This window comes from Dipodomys spectabilis, unplaced genomic scaffold, assembly GCF_019054845.1.
Source record: "Dipodomys spectabilis isolate Male_0828 unplaced genomic scaffold, ASM1905484v1 ptg000024l, whole genome shotgun sequence".
Taxonomy (NCBI): Eukaryota; Metazoa; Chordata; class Mammalia; order Rodentia; family Heteromyidae; genus Dipodomys; species Dipodomys spectabilis.
The window spans coordinates 5,473,750-5,487,629 of NW_024870701.1; the positions used below are offsets into that span (position 1 = coordinate 5,473,750).

General features: G+C 42.2%; 1 protein-coding gene across 1 annotated transcript in view; it reads right to left on the reverse strand.

Annotated features, from left to right (window-relative positions):
- Positions 1 to 13,880, reverse strand: part of Ankrd29 (ankyrin repeat domain 29) — a 57,434-nt gene that overhangs the window by 7,074 nt on the left and 36,480 nt on the right. Inside the window, exons 6-8 of the mRNA XM_042675210.1 lie at positions 13,266 to 13,364; positions 3,539 to 3,637; positions 2,068 to 2,163 (exon numbers count right to left, since the gene is read on the reverse strand). Of these exons, the coding sequence (XP_042531144.1) occupies positions 2,068 to 2,163; positions 3,539 to 3,637; positions 13,266 to 13,364 (294 nt within the window). The remainder of the gene's footprint in view (positions 1 to 2,067; positions 2,164 to 3,538; positions 3,638 to 13,265; positions 13,365 to 13,880) is intronic.

Below are 13,880 nucleotides of genomic sequence, written 5' to 3' on the forward strand. Positions count from 1 at the left end.
AACCAAACAGAAAGTCAAAAAAGAATGGTTGGAAACAATCCTAGATATTGAGAAGTCCATTTCTAAAGCATCTTTTTATGTGCATAATTTCACTTTCATAGATGTATTTTGTTTACAAACAGTTTGAACAAGTGCAACCTTTTTTGGCTTCCAAGTTCAAGGAAGATTAGAAGTAGCTCATTAAGAGAATGGAGAGAGACCGCCACAGTGAACCCAGCGATTCTGGTAATGGATGATAGCAAGAATGGAGTATAAAATACAAAGGGCAGATAAAATATGTATAGTATGAACACACAATACAGAACTATTGTTTGAAAGTTTTTAACTTGTTATTATAAAGCTGATACACAGAAGGGCTATAGTTGATTATATAGATCTTGATAGATCGTGAGGGCACAGTCTCCAAACTGCTAAACACGGTGCCAACGTAGAATAGATTTGGTGTTCTGTGTTTAAGAAAACAGTAGGGTAGGGCTAAAGGTCTGGTTAAAGTAGTAGAGAGCCTGTCTAGCAAGTATGGTGCCCTGAAATCAAACTCTAGTACTGCCAAAAAACAAAAACAAAACAAAACAAAAAAACAGCTATATAGTTGGGTCAACAAAGTATGGCCTATGGGCCAAGTCTAGCCCAGTTTCTGTTTTTGTCTATTCTATAAGCTAAGAATTGCTTTTGCACGTTTAAATGATTCTTAAAAAGCTGAAAAGAACATTTGTAGCTGTGAAAACAGGAAATTTCATAAATACAATATAGTTAAATAAATGAAACTATGGGAATGAAGCCACACTTTCCTTGCTTTTTGTTTATTACTGTCATAGCAGACTTGAGGAATGGTGATACATACCCTGTGGACCACTGTTATGGTTTGGATATGAAATGCTCCCACAGGCTCTTGTGTTGAACCCATGGTCCCCACCAAGTGATACTATTTTGGGAGGTGGTGGAAACGTTATGAGGTGGGGCCTAGCTGGAAGAAGAGGTTTGATGGCAGCATGCCACAGGACTAGGTCCCTTCTTCCTCTGCTTTCTGGCTGCCATGATGTAAAGTGTTCTGCTCTGTCATGTTCTCCATGAGAAAATTGTAAGCCAAAATAAATCTGTCCTCTCTTAGATTGTTTATGTTGAAAAGCTGGACTAACACACTCACAAAGCCTATGTACGGTCCGGTCCTTTATATATAAAAAATGTTTGCTGACCCCTAGTGTTCATTAGAGATTTTTAATCCAAAATAATTTAAACTTACCGAAGAGATGTTGGGCTGTTTTCTGGAAGACCCAGGATGCCAGAAAGACATATTTTCTAGGGCTTTCAGGTGTGCTAGGCTAATTTTATTTCATTTAAGGAAACTAAGCACAGTAGTTCTTTGCTCAGCGTAATGAAAGAAGGTCCTCAGTATTTTTCTTAATTGCACAGATCTTCCAAACGATATCAATTTGGCTTATTTTCCTGTTTATTTATGCTTTTTTTTTGTCAGTTGTAGGGCTTGAACTTAGGGCCTGGGTCCTGTACTTAGCTCTTCTGCTCAGAACTAGCATTCTACCACTTTGATCCACAGCTCCACGTCTGGTTTTCCGGTGGTTAGTTGGAGATAAGAGTCTCACAGACTTAACTGCATCCTGAATAGCTAGGATTACAGGTGTGTTATAGTTCCTGAGTAGCTAGGATTACAACTACCAGCACCTGGCTACTTTCCAATTTTAGAAATTTCATTGACTGTATATCTTTTTATTTCCCCTGAAAAATTAAATACTGATAGACTGTGTTTTCTCTTTTTTGTTTTTGAAACAGGGTTGCATTATGGAGCTCACAATGACCTCAAACTTGTGATCCTCCTGCCTCAACCTGAGATTACAGGCATGAGCAATTACACTTGGCTTGCTTTTTGTTTTGCCATGTTCATATTTCTACTAGTGTCTATAAAAGTATCCAGCCACAAGGAATTAAGGTGGTGGTTTCTTAAGAAAACACTAACCAGGCTGATTATTCTCTTATTCTACTGTAATATACATATACATTTGTTTTCTAAGCTCTCCCTTTTATAGACTGGGACAATTTCTCCTGGTATCTTACCTTCAAAATACCAAGAGTGGGTGAAAATTTAAGCAACTCCTGGATCACATCACTATACCCTTTGTTGGCTGCTTTCAACAATGCTGTAGTACCATCCTGAATAGAAAAGGAAAAATAGAAGTTGATTATTAACATATGTTGGCTGAGGAATAAGTGTCAGTTCAGAACTGGGAGTGCATTATGCTTGTTAGAAACATTTGTGTAAGAAGAACAAATCAACAATGTTTCAACCTGGGAGTATTTTAGTTTATTAGGTCATTAATTTATATGAGAGTATCAGACACATTATGTCTGATTAGGGAATTCATACCCTTCTGATCTCTTAGAGCCACTGGGTCAGGGACAAGGGCATATTTGTAGGATACTGGTGGACCAGGAGGACTTGGAGGAAATTGCTTATCTGTCTTTTATGATTTAAATTATTGTTGAACTGTATTTGCTGTTTTGAACTTTTTTTTATCTTAAAAGATGGAGTTTTCTACAGTCATCTTGCTCTATACATCTATATATTTGTCCCATGTATCTATTTGCCTGTGTGTGAGTGTGTGTGTGTAGGGGGGTGATGGAGATGAGGAGGGATAGATTGAAATCTGCTAAAAGTCCAAATGCAAAGAATTAAGAAGTTAACATTCACTTTGGCCATTTTTGGCTCAAGAAGAGATTTCCCAGATTCCGTTGAGAGTTTCCTGCTTTAAGGTACTAATTGCTTGCTGCTTTTGAAGACTTGCTCTTGAGTTCTCCTGCAACCAGGGCCCTACCTCTCCCTGTGGGCTTGTCTGCAATGGGAAAAAGGCAAGTAGGATGAGGGGATTTTTCCTTCTCTGGCTTTAGAGATGGTGGGAAGAAGAGAAAAAGAGTGGGAAAAGAGGACAGGATCTTTCCTTCAGATTTCCCATTTTAGGCTTAGATTTGGCATGGGGTGGGGGGACATGGGATGGTAATAGAAAGGCAAAGGGACCAGACACAGAGATCCTGACAGAAAGCAAACAGCCTGCTGTGGGCAGATCCTTGTAACCTCCAATCTGACCTTAGTTAACTTGTGGCAAAGCCCTGCTGCCTGGGCCCACTGAGGCAGAATTAGGAGACACTGCACAAACTACTGTGGACAGTAGGGCAGGGTATAGAAGTGCAGAGTTGGAGGGATGTATGGGGGGGACTTGGCTCTGCAGGGAATAGGGATGAGGTTAGCCAGCCAGAGTCACTGCTTGGCTCTAAACCAGAGATCCCAGGTCTGAGGCCAAGTAAAACTCCCCCCTCCTCAGTTGGTCCAGAAGTCCTCTCAGGTAAAAGACAGCGCCTTCAACACCTGGGAAGTTTCCGCCACATCGGAATTTGTTTTCCTGCTAAAGAGCAGGTGGAGGTTGAGAGGCTGCCCCGGTGAGTTATAGACAAAATATAAACCCTGTTTTCTGGGCATGTCTGAGCCCAGTGGGCCACGTGGCTGGGTGATCGCAGCACCCCTGACACTCACATTGCGCTCGGCATCGCGGTCAGCTCCGCGAAGCAGCATCACCCGCACCACCTCGCTGTGGCCCATCTGGGACGCGATCCACAGGGGTGCCGTTCCATCCTGCAGGGGAGAGGAGGCAGCCATTGTGACTGAGGTTCCACCCCACTGGGCCTCTAGAATGTGGGAAACATAATCCTGAAGCCAGCAGCCTGAGATGTCCAGAGGAAAGGAGGCTGCCCATGGTTACCAAGCTTGTCCTCTGGCAGGGTCTGGCCTACTTAAGAAGTTGTCCATGTCCACGTTGGGAATTGACAAAAACCAGAGTCTCCGGCAGACTTGCTGCAAAGCTGTCTGGGAGCGTTGCTCAGGGCAGTGGAGTTGCACATGAGACAGGACAAACTCCATACCTCCAGAAGCAAGCTAGCCTGACTGTCAATCCCCAGATATCCCAGTGGGTGGAGTTAAGATAACAGGACACACCTACCTAGCATAAACCGAGCATGTCTTTGGGCCAAGGGGCAGTTTCCTTTGAGGTGGGGTTAGGGGGAGGTGGATCAAACTCAAGACATGACTCTTCTATTCTGATGTCCATAGCCTCCTCCCTCCCCACCCCCCTGGCCACATCAAGTTTTAAGGAAGTTAGGTTTATGTTAGCTTCTTCTAGGAGATGATGTACCCTAACTAGTTAGGCAGGATAGCATTTATTGTGTATTATTCCCCAATACCCCCTTTTTTGTGAACTGTAGGCTATGAAGCTGGGATGATTGTTCCAGAAGGAGAAGGCAAAATGCCCAAGGGATAGAGAAGGATTTGACAGTAGGGTCATACCTACCAGAAAGAATGGAAAAATGGGAAATCTTGCTAGTGTAGGAAGGAGAATCAAGGGATAGCACAAGGGGGGGAAGAGAGAAGAAAGCCAGGGTGGGAGGAACACCCAAGTAAATTGTGGGGAATTCCAGACAGGGAAATTTTCTCCTTGGGACTGAGTTCATGAAAAATCACAAGTCCCCTAGAGTGGCTGTTCTAGCTAGTGTCTGAAAGAACAGAAATGGTTTGCAGGGTTCCAGTGGCCCATGCCTGTAATCCTAGCTACTCATGAGGCTAAGATCTGTGAGGATCGTGGTTCAAAGCTAGCCTGGGCAGGAAAGTCCGTGAGACTCTTATCTCCAATTAACCACCAGAAAACCAGAAGTGGTGCTGTGGCTCAAGTGGTAGAGTGATTGCCTTGAGCTGAAGAGCTGAGGGACAGCGCCCAGGCCCAGCATTCAAGCCTCATGACCAACACACATGTGCGCCCGCGCGCGTGCACACACACACACACACACACACAAAAGAATAGAAATGCTGGCAGTGGACATGAGAACATGAAACATCCTCCAACCACTATGGCCCACATCCACTCAGCATCTGGCTAACCAGGTGTGTCTGTATTAACCCAGAAGTGCTGGGGAAACTGACCAGGAGTGAACCAAAGCCACAGAGGCAGTCTTCATGAGTAGAGATGAAGGCAGAGCCAGTGTCTATGATGGGACCAGCTGGCTGTCTAGGTACCAGGGCAGGATGTTTGGGGAGCAGGGAGGACAATGTTACATCTCCCTAACTCCCACCCAATGCCAGAGTGACTGCCTGAGTGCTGAGAGCTTAGGTCACTTTGGAAAGAAGGGCAGGAGGATGAAGCAAGATCTGGAATCACCTAAACTTAATCCCTGAGGTCATTACTGTAACATAGCCCCAAGAGTCTGCTTTAGACAGATAAGACTGATTTACCTACCTACTGGCTAAAGGGCAAGCCGGTGCAGTTACAGAATATAAAGTTACATCTGCTGTAGAGTGTAATTTCAGTCCCAGCCTATTAGCCAAAGTACAAGATTATTTTCCATTGTCCTGGCTAAGTGACAGAGGACAGGGACATTTGAGTGGAATGGCAGAAGATGGCAAACTCATGAAAGTTCAGAAGGCTCTGGGAATGGACGCCGTGATATGGTCTGAGTCTGTTAGCGCCTCTGTCTTGGGAGACGTAGGACAAGAGTTGTTGAAACAACTTCCTCCAGCCTTTTCCTGGGGCTTTTTTGGAAATCGTCTTGACTCTAATATTTAATTTAAAAATTATCCTCTGTTCTAAAAGCACAAACTAAGATTATTTTATCTTTCACAAAGCACTTCCATGTTCTTTAATTTGGCTCTCCCAGTTTAGGATATAATCATACATTCATTCATTCAACCAGCCAACCATTATTAACCATTAGCTTCTAATCTCAGGCAGAATGCTAAAAGAGATGTCCCAGGTCTAGAAAGAACTTAGCCTACCGAAGAGACATTTCTGTATGACTGCTGTACAGTGTTAAGAGTAGTGATAAAACTGTAGGCAGGACCTTCTAGGTTTTGTCATGTGGCAGAGAGAGGAAGGCACTTCTCTTTCCTTGCCTGCTCTGGGTCCATTTTGTTCTTTGCAAATATCTCCACCAGAGGGCAGGCAGGGAAGGGAGCTGGGCTTCCTTCCAGATATGCAATTCAAGGGCTTGCTTGTTTTTTTTTTTTTTTTTTTTAAATAAAATTGCATGTGGAAAAGTGCACAGATGATCATGCTGGGAACAACTGTTGCTATTGTCAATTTGTAATAGTTATGGCGACTGCAACAGACATGTTGGGGAAAAACTAGTTACCTGGCTATGAAACCTTAGGGAAATGCTTGTCATCTTCAGTGTCCACTAATGGAGAAAATGAGCCTTATAGAGGAAACAGGTATAAAGACAGCAAGCATCAGGGTTGGCTCACAGACACTCAGAAAATGTCAACTGAATTTTCACTGGATGTTTGCTTCAAACAACAACAATAAACCCCATTAAACCCTTTCAGGCAAATATTAAATATGTACAATACAAAGAAATCTAAAACAATTTGCCTTTTATATTAAAATCTCTGCACTTGTAATTTATGTATCCAATTCATACATTTTTCAGGCTATTTAAACTACAATAATCCTACCATAATCCTAAACAGAAAGAATAACAATAAGGGCCAAAGAATAATAGCAATAAAATACATAAATCACTATGAAGTGACAGTTACAATCTCCACAGCACTTTTTTTAAAAAAGGAAACATTTGGACAGGTGCAGGTGGCTCACACCTTTGATCCTAGCTACTCAGTTGGCTGAGATTTGAGGATTGCTGTTCAAAGCCCTGAGACTCTTAACTCTAATTAACTACCACAAAGCCAGAAGTGGAGCTGTGGCTAGAATGTTAGCCTTGAGAAAAAGTTGCTCAGGGATAGTGCACAAGCCCTTTGTGTGCACAGGCCCTGTGTGTCTGTCTACACACACACACACACACACACACACACACACACACACACACACACACACACACACACACACGGAAACATATAGTTTGCAGAAGGTACAATCTCAAGGTTTAAGGCAGCTGTTACTATTTGTGTGTATACCAAGTGGAAAAGGATAGACCAAGTGATAGATGAAAGACACATGGAGACTCAGGGTCAATAATGAGGCTGGATAAAGACAAACTAAGCTGAACAGCTTAGTTTGAGCATGCCTGGGCATGCTCAACAGTGGCTGGCTGGTGATTACAGGAAGGACTCAAGTACTAGATTAAATAGTCTTTTATAGACAGGGTCATGCTTTGTAGCCCAGGCCTCAAATTTTCTATCCTTTGCCTTAGCCTCTCATGAGGGTTGGATCATAAGAATACCCATCTTTAGTAGCTTTTGGCTTTCATAGATCCTTCCAAATCTATTATTATATACTTGAATGTATTTTATAGATATAAACATGTAGATCTAATGTATATTATACATAGATCACAATATGAGACCTGGGTACTGTCCCTGGGCTCTTTTGCTCAAGGCTGGTGTTCTACAACTTAAGCCACAGCTCCACTTCCAGCTTTTTATTAATTGGAGATAAGAGGCTCACAGACTTTCCTGCTTGGGATGTCTTCAAACTATGATCCTCAGTCTCTGCCTCATAAGTAGCTAGGATTATAGGTATGGGCCACCAGTGTCTAGTTTGTACATTTGTTTCTGAGACAAACAGGATTGTTTGTTCCAAGGCAACCTGGAACTCACTGTGTAGCCTAGGCTAGCCTCAAACTTGCAATTCTCCTGCGTAAGCCTTCCAAGTGCCAGGATTATAGGTGTACATCACCATGCCTGACTAGAAACTAATCTTAAATGGTTTATGAGACAAAAAGAATAAAAATCAATCCCTGAATAGGAGCAAGGATATGAATGGCAGGAGCTCTTTGTACTGTCTTCCAGTCCTTATGTGTAGACTACTTCCACCTGCAGGCTCAGGCCAGGCAGGCTCTTGGGAACCAATTCTTTTTTATTTCTTTTATTGGCTTATATCAGCTAAACAGGAGGAGATTTCACATGTTCATACTGTATTCTAATCAATGTTGCCTCTTCTATCACACTTCTGTCCTCTTTCCCTTGGGGACCAACTCTATTCTAAGATAGAAGAGAGGCAAGGAAACTTGCCAGTAGCAGATGGCATCTGATATCAAGGCAATTTTGATGTTAGCTCTACGTGACCAAAAGTACTGCACTAAGGAGACTGGAGGTGTGGCTCAGTGGTAGAGTGCCAGCCTTGCAAGTGAGAGGCCTTGAGTTCAAGTTCAAAGCCTAGTTTATCCCCCCCCCCCCAAAGTTTCTGAGGGATTATTTTATATGCTTCTCATAGTAATCCTCTGGCAGAGATAGCATGATTGTCTGGTTTTACAGATAAGAAGAGCAACTGAAGTTCAGGGGAAGTAAACAACTTGCTCAAGGTCATGTAGCTAATAAACCAAGCTAAACTGTGTTCATCTCCTTAATACCTCCATATTCTCATCTCTCCCTCCCCAGCTCCTTAGTTGCCCTTTACATTCTTCCTGGGGCTGCTGTTCTGCCCAGGAACCTAGGCCCCACACTTAAGAGTTTCCTAATTTTCAGTCATGCATCATTCAGGACCACAGGCTTTCAGCCCTCCTTAGTGCCCTGCCCAAGCTGTGTGTGTTCTGACAGTCAACTCAGCTTATATGAGTGCCTGCCTTGTGCAGAGGGACTGTCTGTTCAAGCCTTCCTGTGGTTGCTCCTGTCAACCACAGAGGCTCTCCACCCCCACCCTTGTTCCCCACCTTTGCATTCATCCCTCCAACCCTATGACCTAGAAAAACATTTACTTGCCAGGCCCCAGCAACAATGTGTGTAAACTCCCATTACAGGCTTCTAGAAGAGAAGGTGCTCTATTAGATAACCTTTCTATTGGAATGTAAAGAAATACTGATTAGCACCTGAACAAGACGGCATGGAAATGAGTGATGCCAGGCTAACTCAGGCAAATAAAGTCCAACCTTCGCCACAATAGAAAATGTTGTAAAGCAAGTGAGTTGAATTTGGAAACAGCGTATGTTGGTAGAAAAACTGTCGATAGAAAAACTAAGTATGAGGCAGGTAGAGATAGGGAGGATTACAGTTCAAGGTTAGCCCTGGCAAAAAGTTAGTGAGACGCCCATTTAAAAAAATAAGCCAGGAGTGGTGGTGCCTACCTGTGTTACCGGCTATACAGGGAGGAGGATTACAATCCTGAAAGGCCTAGGCAAAAACTCAAGTCCCTATCTAAAAACTAACTTCAAGTACAAAGGGCTGGAGATGTGGCTCAAGTGACAGACTGTCTATGTAGCAAGATCAAGTCCTTGAGTTCAAACCCTAGCACTATAAAAAGAAAGGAAGAAAGAGGAAAGAAAACTTGACTGAATAGACATCTTAGGGATTAGAGCTTTGAGTAACATCCACTCTACTTGGTGAAGATACAAGAAAATAAAACAGGCTTTTGGAATGACTCTGAAGTTCAGTGATTCTGACTGTTGACCTATTTGCCAAAGACAATGTGGAAAGGAGAAGCCAATGTCTGACTGTACCTGGCTTTGTGATTGTGATTCCTCAGTATAGATATCAAAAATATCTCCACTAAGTTCTCAGTGATAGAGTTACAAAGAAAAGGCATTGTACTGCAGCTCAGATCAAATATCAGCTGAGTGGTTCCTTCCTTCCTTCCTTCCTTTTCTCCCTTCCTTCTTTCCTTCCTTCCTTCCTTCCTTTCCTCCATTCCTTCTTTCCTTCCTTCCTTCTTTTCTTTCTTTCTTTCTTTTTTTCGTACGTGGGTTTGAACTGGAGCTTGCTCTACCTCTTGAGTCATGCCTCCAGCCCCAGCTGAGTAATTTCACTGCAACTTTATTAATACCCTGTCACAACATGTCATCAAATGTCAGAATTTTATAGGTCAGTGCAATAATTATAAATCAGATTTATAAATAATTAGGAGCCTATGCTTGTCCTTATTTATAATCTTACGCAGTTTTTGGGAATGACCCATTATGTCAACTGAGATAGATATCCAGGGCTGGTATCACCTTGGTCATATTTGTGACATCATTTGTTTTCTTAAGCAGAGTGAAGTCGGCAGGGGTATACTTTCAGAGAAGGGGGAAGGTGAACCTGTCTTCCCTGTTAGATAAAAGCCTCTAGTTATAGACTCACAGAAAGGTAGTAAAAATGATTATGATTTGGGAGCACAATGGGTGAGTGTACTGTATAAAATGGGAATGTTTTATTGCTATTTTTTCTTTCTTTTTGGTGTCTGTCCTAGGTCTTGAACTCAGGGCCTGGGCATAGTCCCTGAGTTTCTTCTGCTCAAAGCTAGCATTGTATCATTTGACCCACAGCTCTACTTTAGTGTTTTTTGGTAGTTCAGTAGTACCAGGGCTGGCTTTGAACTATAATCCTCAGAGCTCCAGAGTAGCTAGGATTATAGATGTGAGCCACTGGTGCCCAGCTGCTTTTTGTCTTCCAAAGCAATTCCAATGTTATGAAACACATGTTTCCTGAATGAAAGCCTTTTCTGAGCTGGACTCCCCAGTTTGAAACTATCATAAGGTAGTTGCCTGTGCCTGTGGAAGGGTGTATCACCTGCCCCTTTAACCTGGGTTGGGCTCTGACACTCACAGGCCAGGTCATCCACTCTGACTGGGTTATTCTCCTCCGTGTGGAAGAAGGAAAACAGCCAACGTGTGTTATGGTTACCACTGCAGTGTTGCTCTACCCTTTACCTTGTTGGCTTCAACGTCAACACATGACTCAGTTTAGATTCAAGTGTATATAACCCATGCACTATTTGAAATACTGTCCCATATCAAATTGGGTGATTTTATTTTTTTATAAACAGAGCTTTAGGCAGGTGAATACTAAATCTATTTTACAACCTGATTTGTCAAAAAGTGCCAGAAGTTATGTTGGAAGCATGTACTGACAGAGACTTGATAATCTTAACCATTTCCTGTCTAGATTCACAGAGGTACCTTTGATAATGGCTTCCAAAACAAACTTATGCAATTTAATACCCATCCATGTCTTTAATTTGGTAAATCCAAGTCTCTGATTCAGAAGCAATCACCAGTTTCAAACTAATAAGAACTGACAAGGAAATATTAAACTGTAACTCTCAAATATCAGCTTAGGCAGGCTGGACAGTATAACTCTCTCTAAACTACTCTTTTTCCCCAAAGAGTTTCTGAGGCCCTCTAGAACTAATAAGATCTTTAAAATTCTAAAAATAAAGTCTGACGTTAGTAGCAGCACGGGCACGATGTGGGAAATACTAACTGAAAGTTTAATAAAAACAAATGCTAAAACTCTGGGAGTTTGAAGAGACTATCAGGCTCATTTTTCCCAGCCTCTTGATTTTGAGATGAAAGTCCAGAGAAGTTGATTAGCTTGTCAAAACCACATGGCTAGTTATTGGCAGAGTTGATTTTAAAATTGTGAATTCTTGACTTAAACCTGCCCTACCCAAAGGTTCAGCAGGGCTTTCGCTTCTGAGAACCCAAGAAGCCTATGGCCTGCATCTCAGACCAACATGAAGGCCCTGTTCCTATGAATTCTATACATATCCCAGCATTCCCTTACCAGTCAATTACAGTGGAAGCCTGCTTGATGGTAATTACTAGAAAGAAATGAGCTTGACTTTTCCCTTAAAACAACACCAACTACCTTTGTCATTTGTGGTAGCTAGAATGTGCCTATCTATGGGTGGTAGGCAAGCAGTTATAAATGAATTAATGGCTCTATGGAGAGTGCAAATAGTATAATTCTTTTTTTTTTTTTTTGTCCGTCATGGTACCTGTAATCTGGGCCTGGGCGCTGTCCCTGAGCTCTTCAGCTCAAGGCTAGTGCCCTACCACTTGAGCCACAGCACTACTTCTGACTTTTTTCTGCTTATGTGGTGCTGAGGAATCGAACCCTTGGCCTCATACATGCAAGGCAAGCACTTTTACCACTGAGCCACCTTCTTAGCCCAGCAAATAGTTTAATTTTTTAGAAAGATTAAGTCAAAGCTCAACAAAATAAGTACCAGGATATAGGTACTTGCAAGAGGAGTGGGGGGCAAGGAAAGAGGAGTAGAAGAATGAAGGGGGAAAGGAGTAGAATGCAGGCAGGAATGTATATACCACAGAATTGAGAAAAGCAAGGGAAGGGGTGCATCGACAGAGGGTGAAGATGCTAAAGGGATGACACAGATCAAGATGCATTGTATAAACTTTTTGTTGTTGTTGTTGTTGGTCGTGGGGCTTGAACTCTGGGCCTGGGTGTTATCCCTGAGCTCTTCAGCTCAAGGTAAGTGCTCTACCACTTGAGCCACAGCACCACTTCCAGTTTTCTAGTGGTTTATTAGAGATAAGAGTCTCATGGACTTTCTTGCCCAGGCTGGCTTTGAACCATGATCCTTAGATCTCAGCTTCCTGAGTAGTGAGGATTATAGGCGTGAGCTACTGGTGTCCAGCTTAAACTGCTTTGTTAAATGGCAAAAACCCCTCAATAAACAATCTAAAAACTAAGAAAAGCGAGGGAAGGAATGGGTTGGAAAGGGTGGGTGAGAATGTTGAAAGGGGTGACATCAATCAAGAGGCACTACAGTCACAAATTGCTTTGTTGAAGGGCAACTTCTTTGTATAACTACTTAAAGCTAGTAAAAATATTTAAAAAAACTTTACCTTTGTAAAAGTGGTTCCTAATCTGAAATGTTTTGTTAAAGACTAATTAAAGATTAATTAATTAAAGACTGGGCACAACTAGGTCATATAGAATAGCTAATTATGCTCCCTTCTGTTTGGTGGGTTCTTTACCATTTATAAGGTGCTGCCAGTGTTATTTTGCATTTCTGTGTTGTTAAGTGAATTACCAGATATTGGTAAATGAAGTCTCCATAACCTATAATTTGTAAGAAAAGAAGGGGGTGAGCAAACCTACTCATGATTCTAGACAGGCATGAGCTCCTCTTGGGCTCAGCAAGAAAGGTAGGTAAGGAGATAACATAGCATATCAGCAGAGGGACCACACAAGGGCATTGCCTCTATTTACCTCTGCACAGGCCAGCCAACACTCTACTTCAGTGCAGCCATGATTTATTTGAACAGGAGGTGGCAGAATGTGTACTTGACCTCAGACACTAAACACTCCAGTTTTGAAAGCTTTCAATTGTGATGTCAGCTTGTTTTCATAGGCTGTTAGGCAAGTCAGAAGCATAGAATAGTTGAAATCTAAATCAAAGATTAACTTTTTTATTACAGGGCAAAAGGATTTAAAGAATGCCTAGAGCTACCAGTTATCTCAGGTATGTGCTGCTCGGGGACACCTGGCCCTCCCTGCCTCGTATGTACACACTGTGGCAAGCTTCCCTCGTGGACATTACCTGCCTTGGCTGGTTGACTTTTGCTCCTGAAGACAACAATAATCGAATAACATCCAAGTAACCACCTTGGGCGGCTAAGAAGAGGGCAGTGGCTCCATCCTGAGAGATAACAGATTAAAAAGTGTTCAAAAAAAGAATCAAGTTTCGTATTTATTTAAAAGAAATTAAGAGCTCCAAATGCATGCATTTATACAATTTTCCTTTTCTAACCTTTTGTCAGTTATGAGGTTAAGGGTTAAATTGACAAATATTCAAACCTATTTCATGTATTTTTATGAGCGGGGGCCTTTCAAATTCATTTCTAATTTGCTCTTTCTTGCTCTCTTATCCATGTCCCCTCTCCCTCAACATGCAGTTTCTTGAAGTATTAAAAGGCACGATGGGCTGGGTATAGCTTAGTGCTACAGTGCTTGCCTAACTAGAGGAGCAAAACCCTAGGATTGGTTGATTCCCAGAACTGTTTTCAGAAAACCCTCCTTAGAAAGAATCTCTACAAAGTTGCTTCCTGACAGTTCAACAGACACTAATAATAGCTATAAATATAAAAGTCAGTCCTGTCCATGATCTAATGAGTGCTCCAATTTTCTTGCTATTCCTGGGGCTTAAACTCGTGGC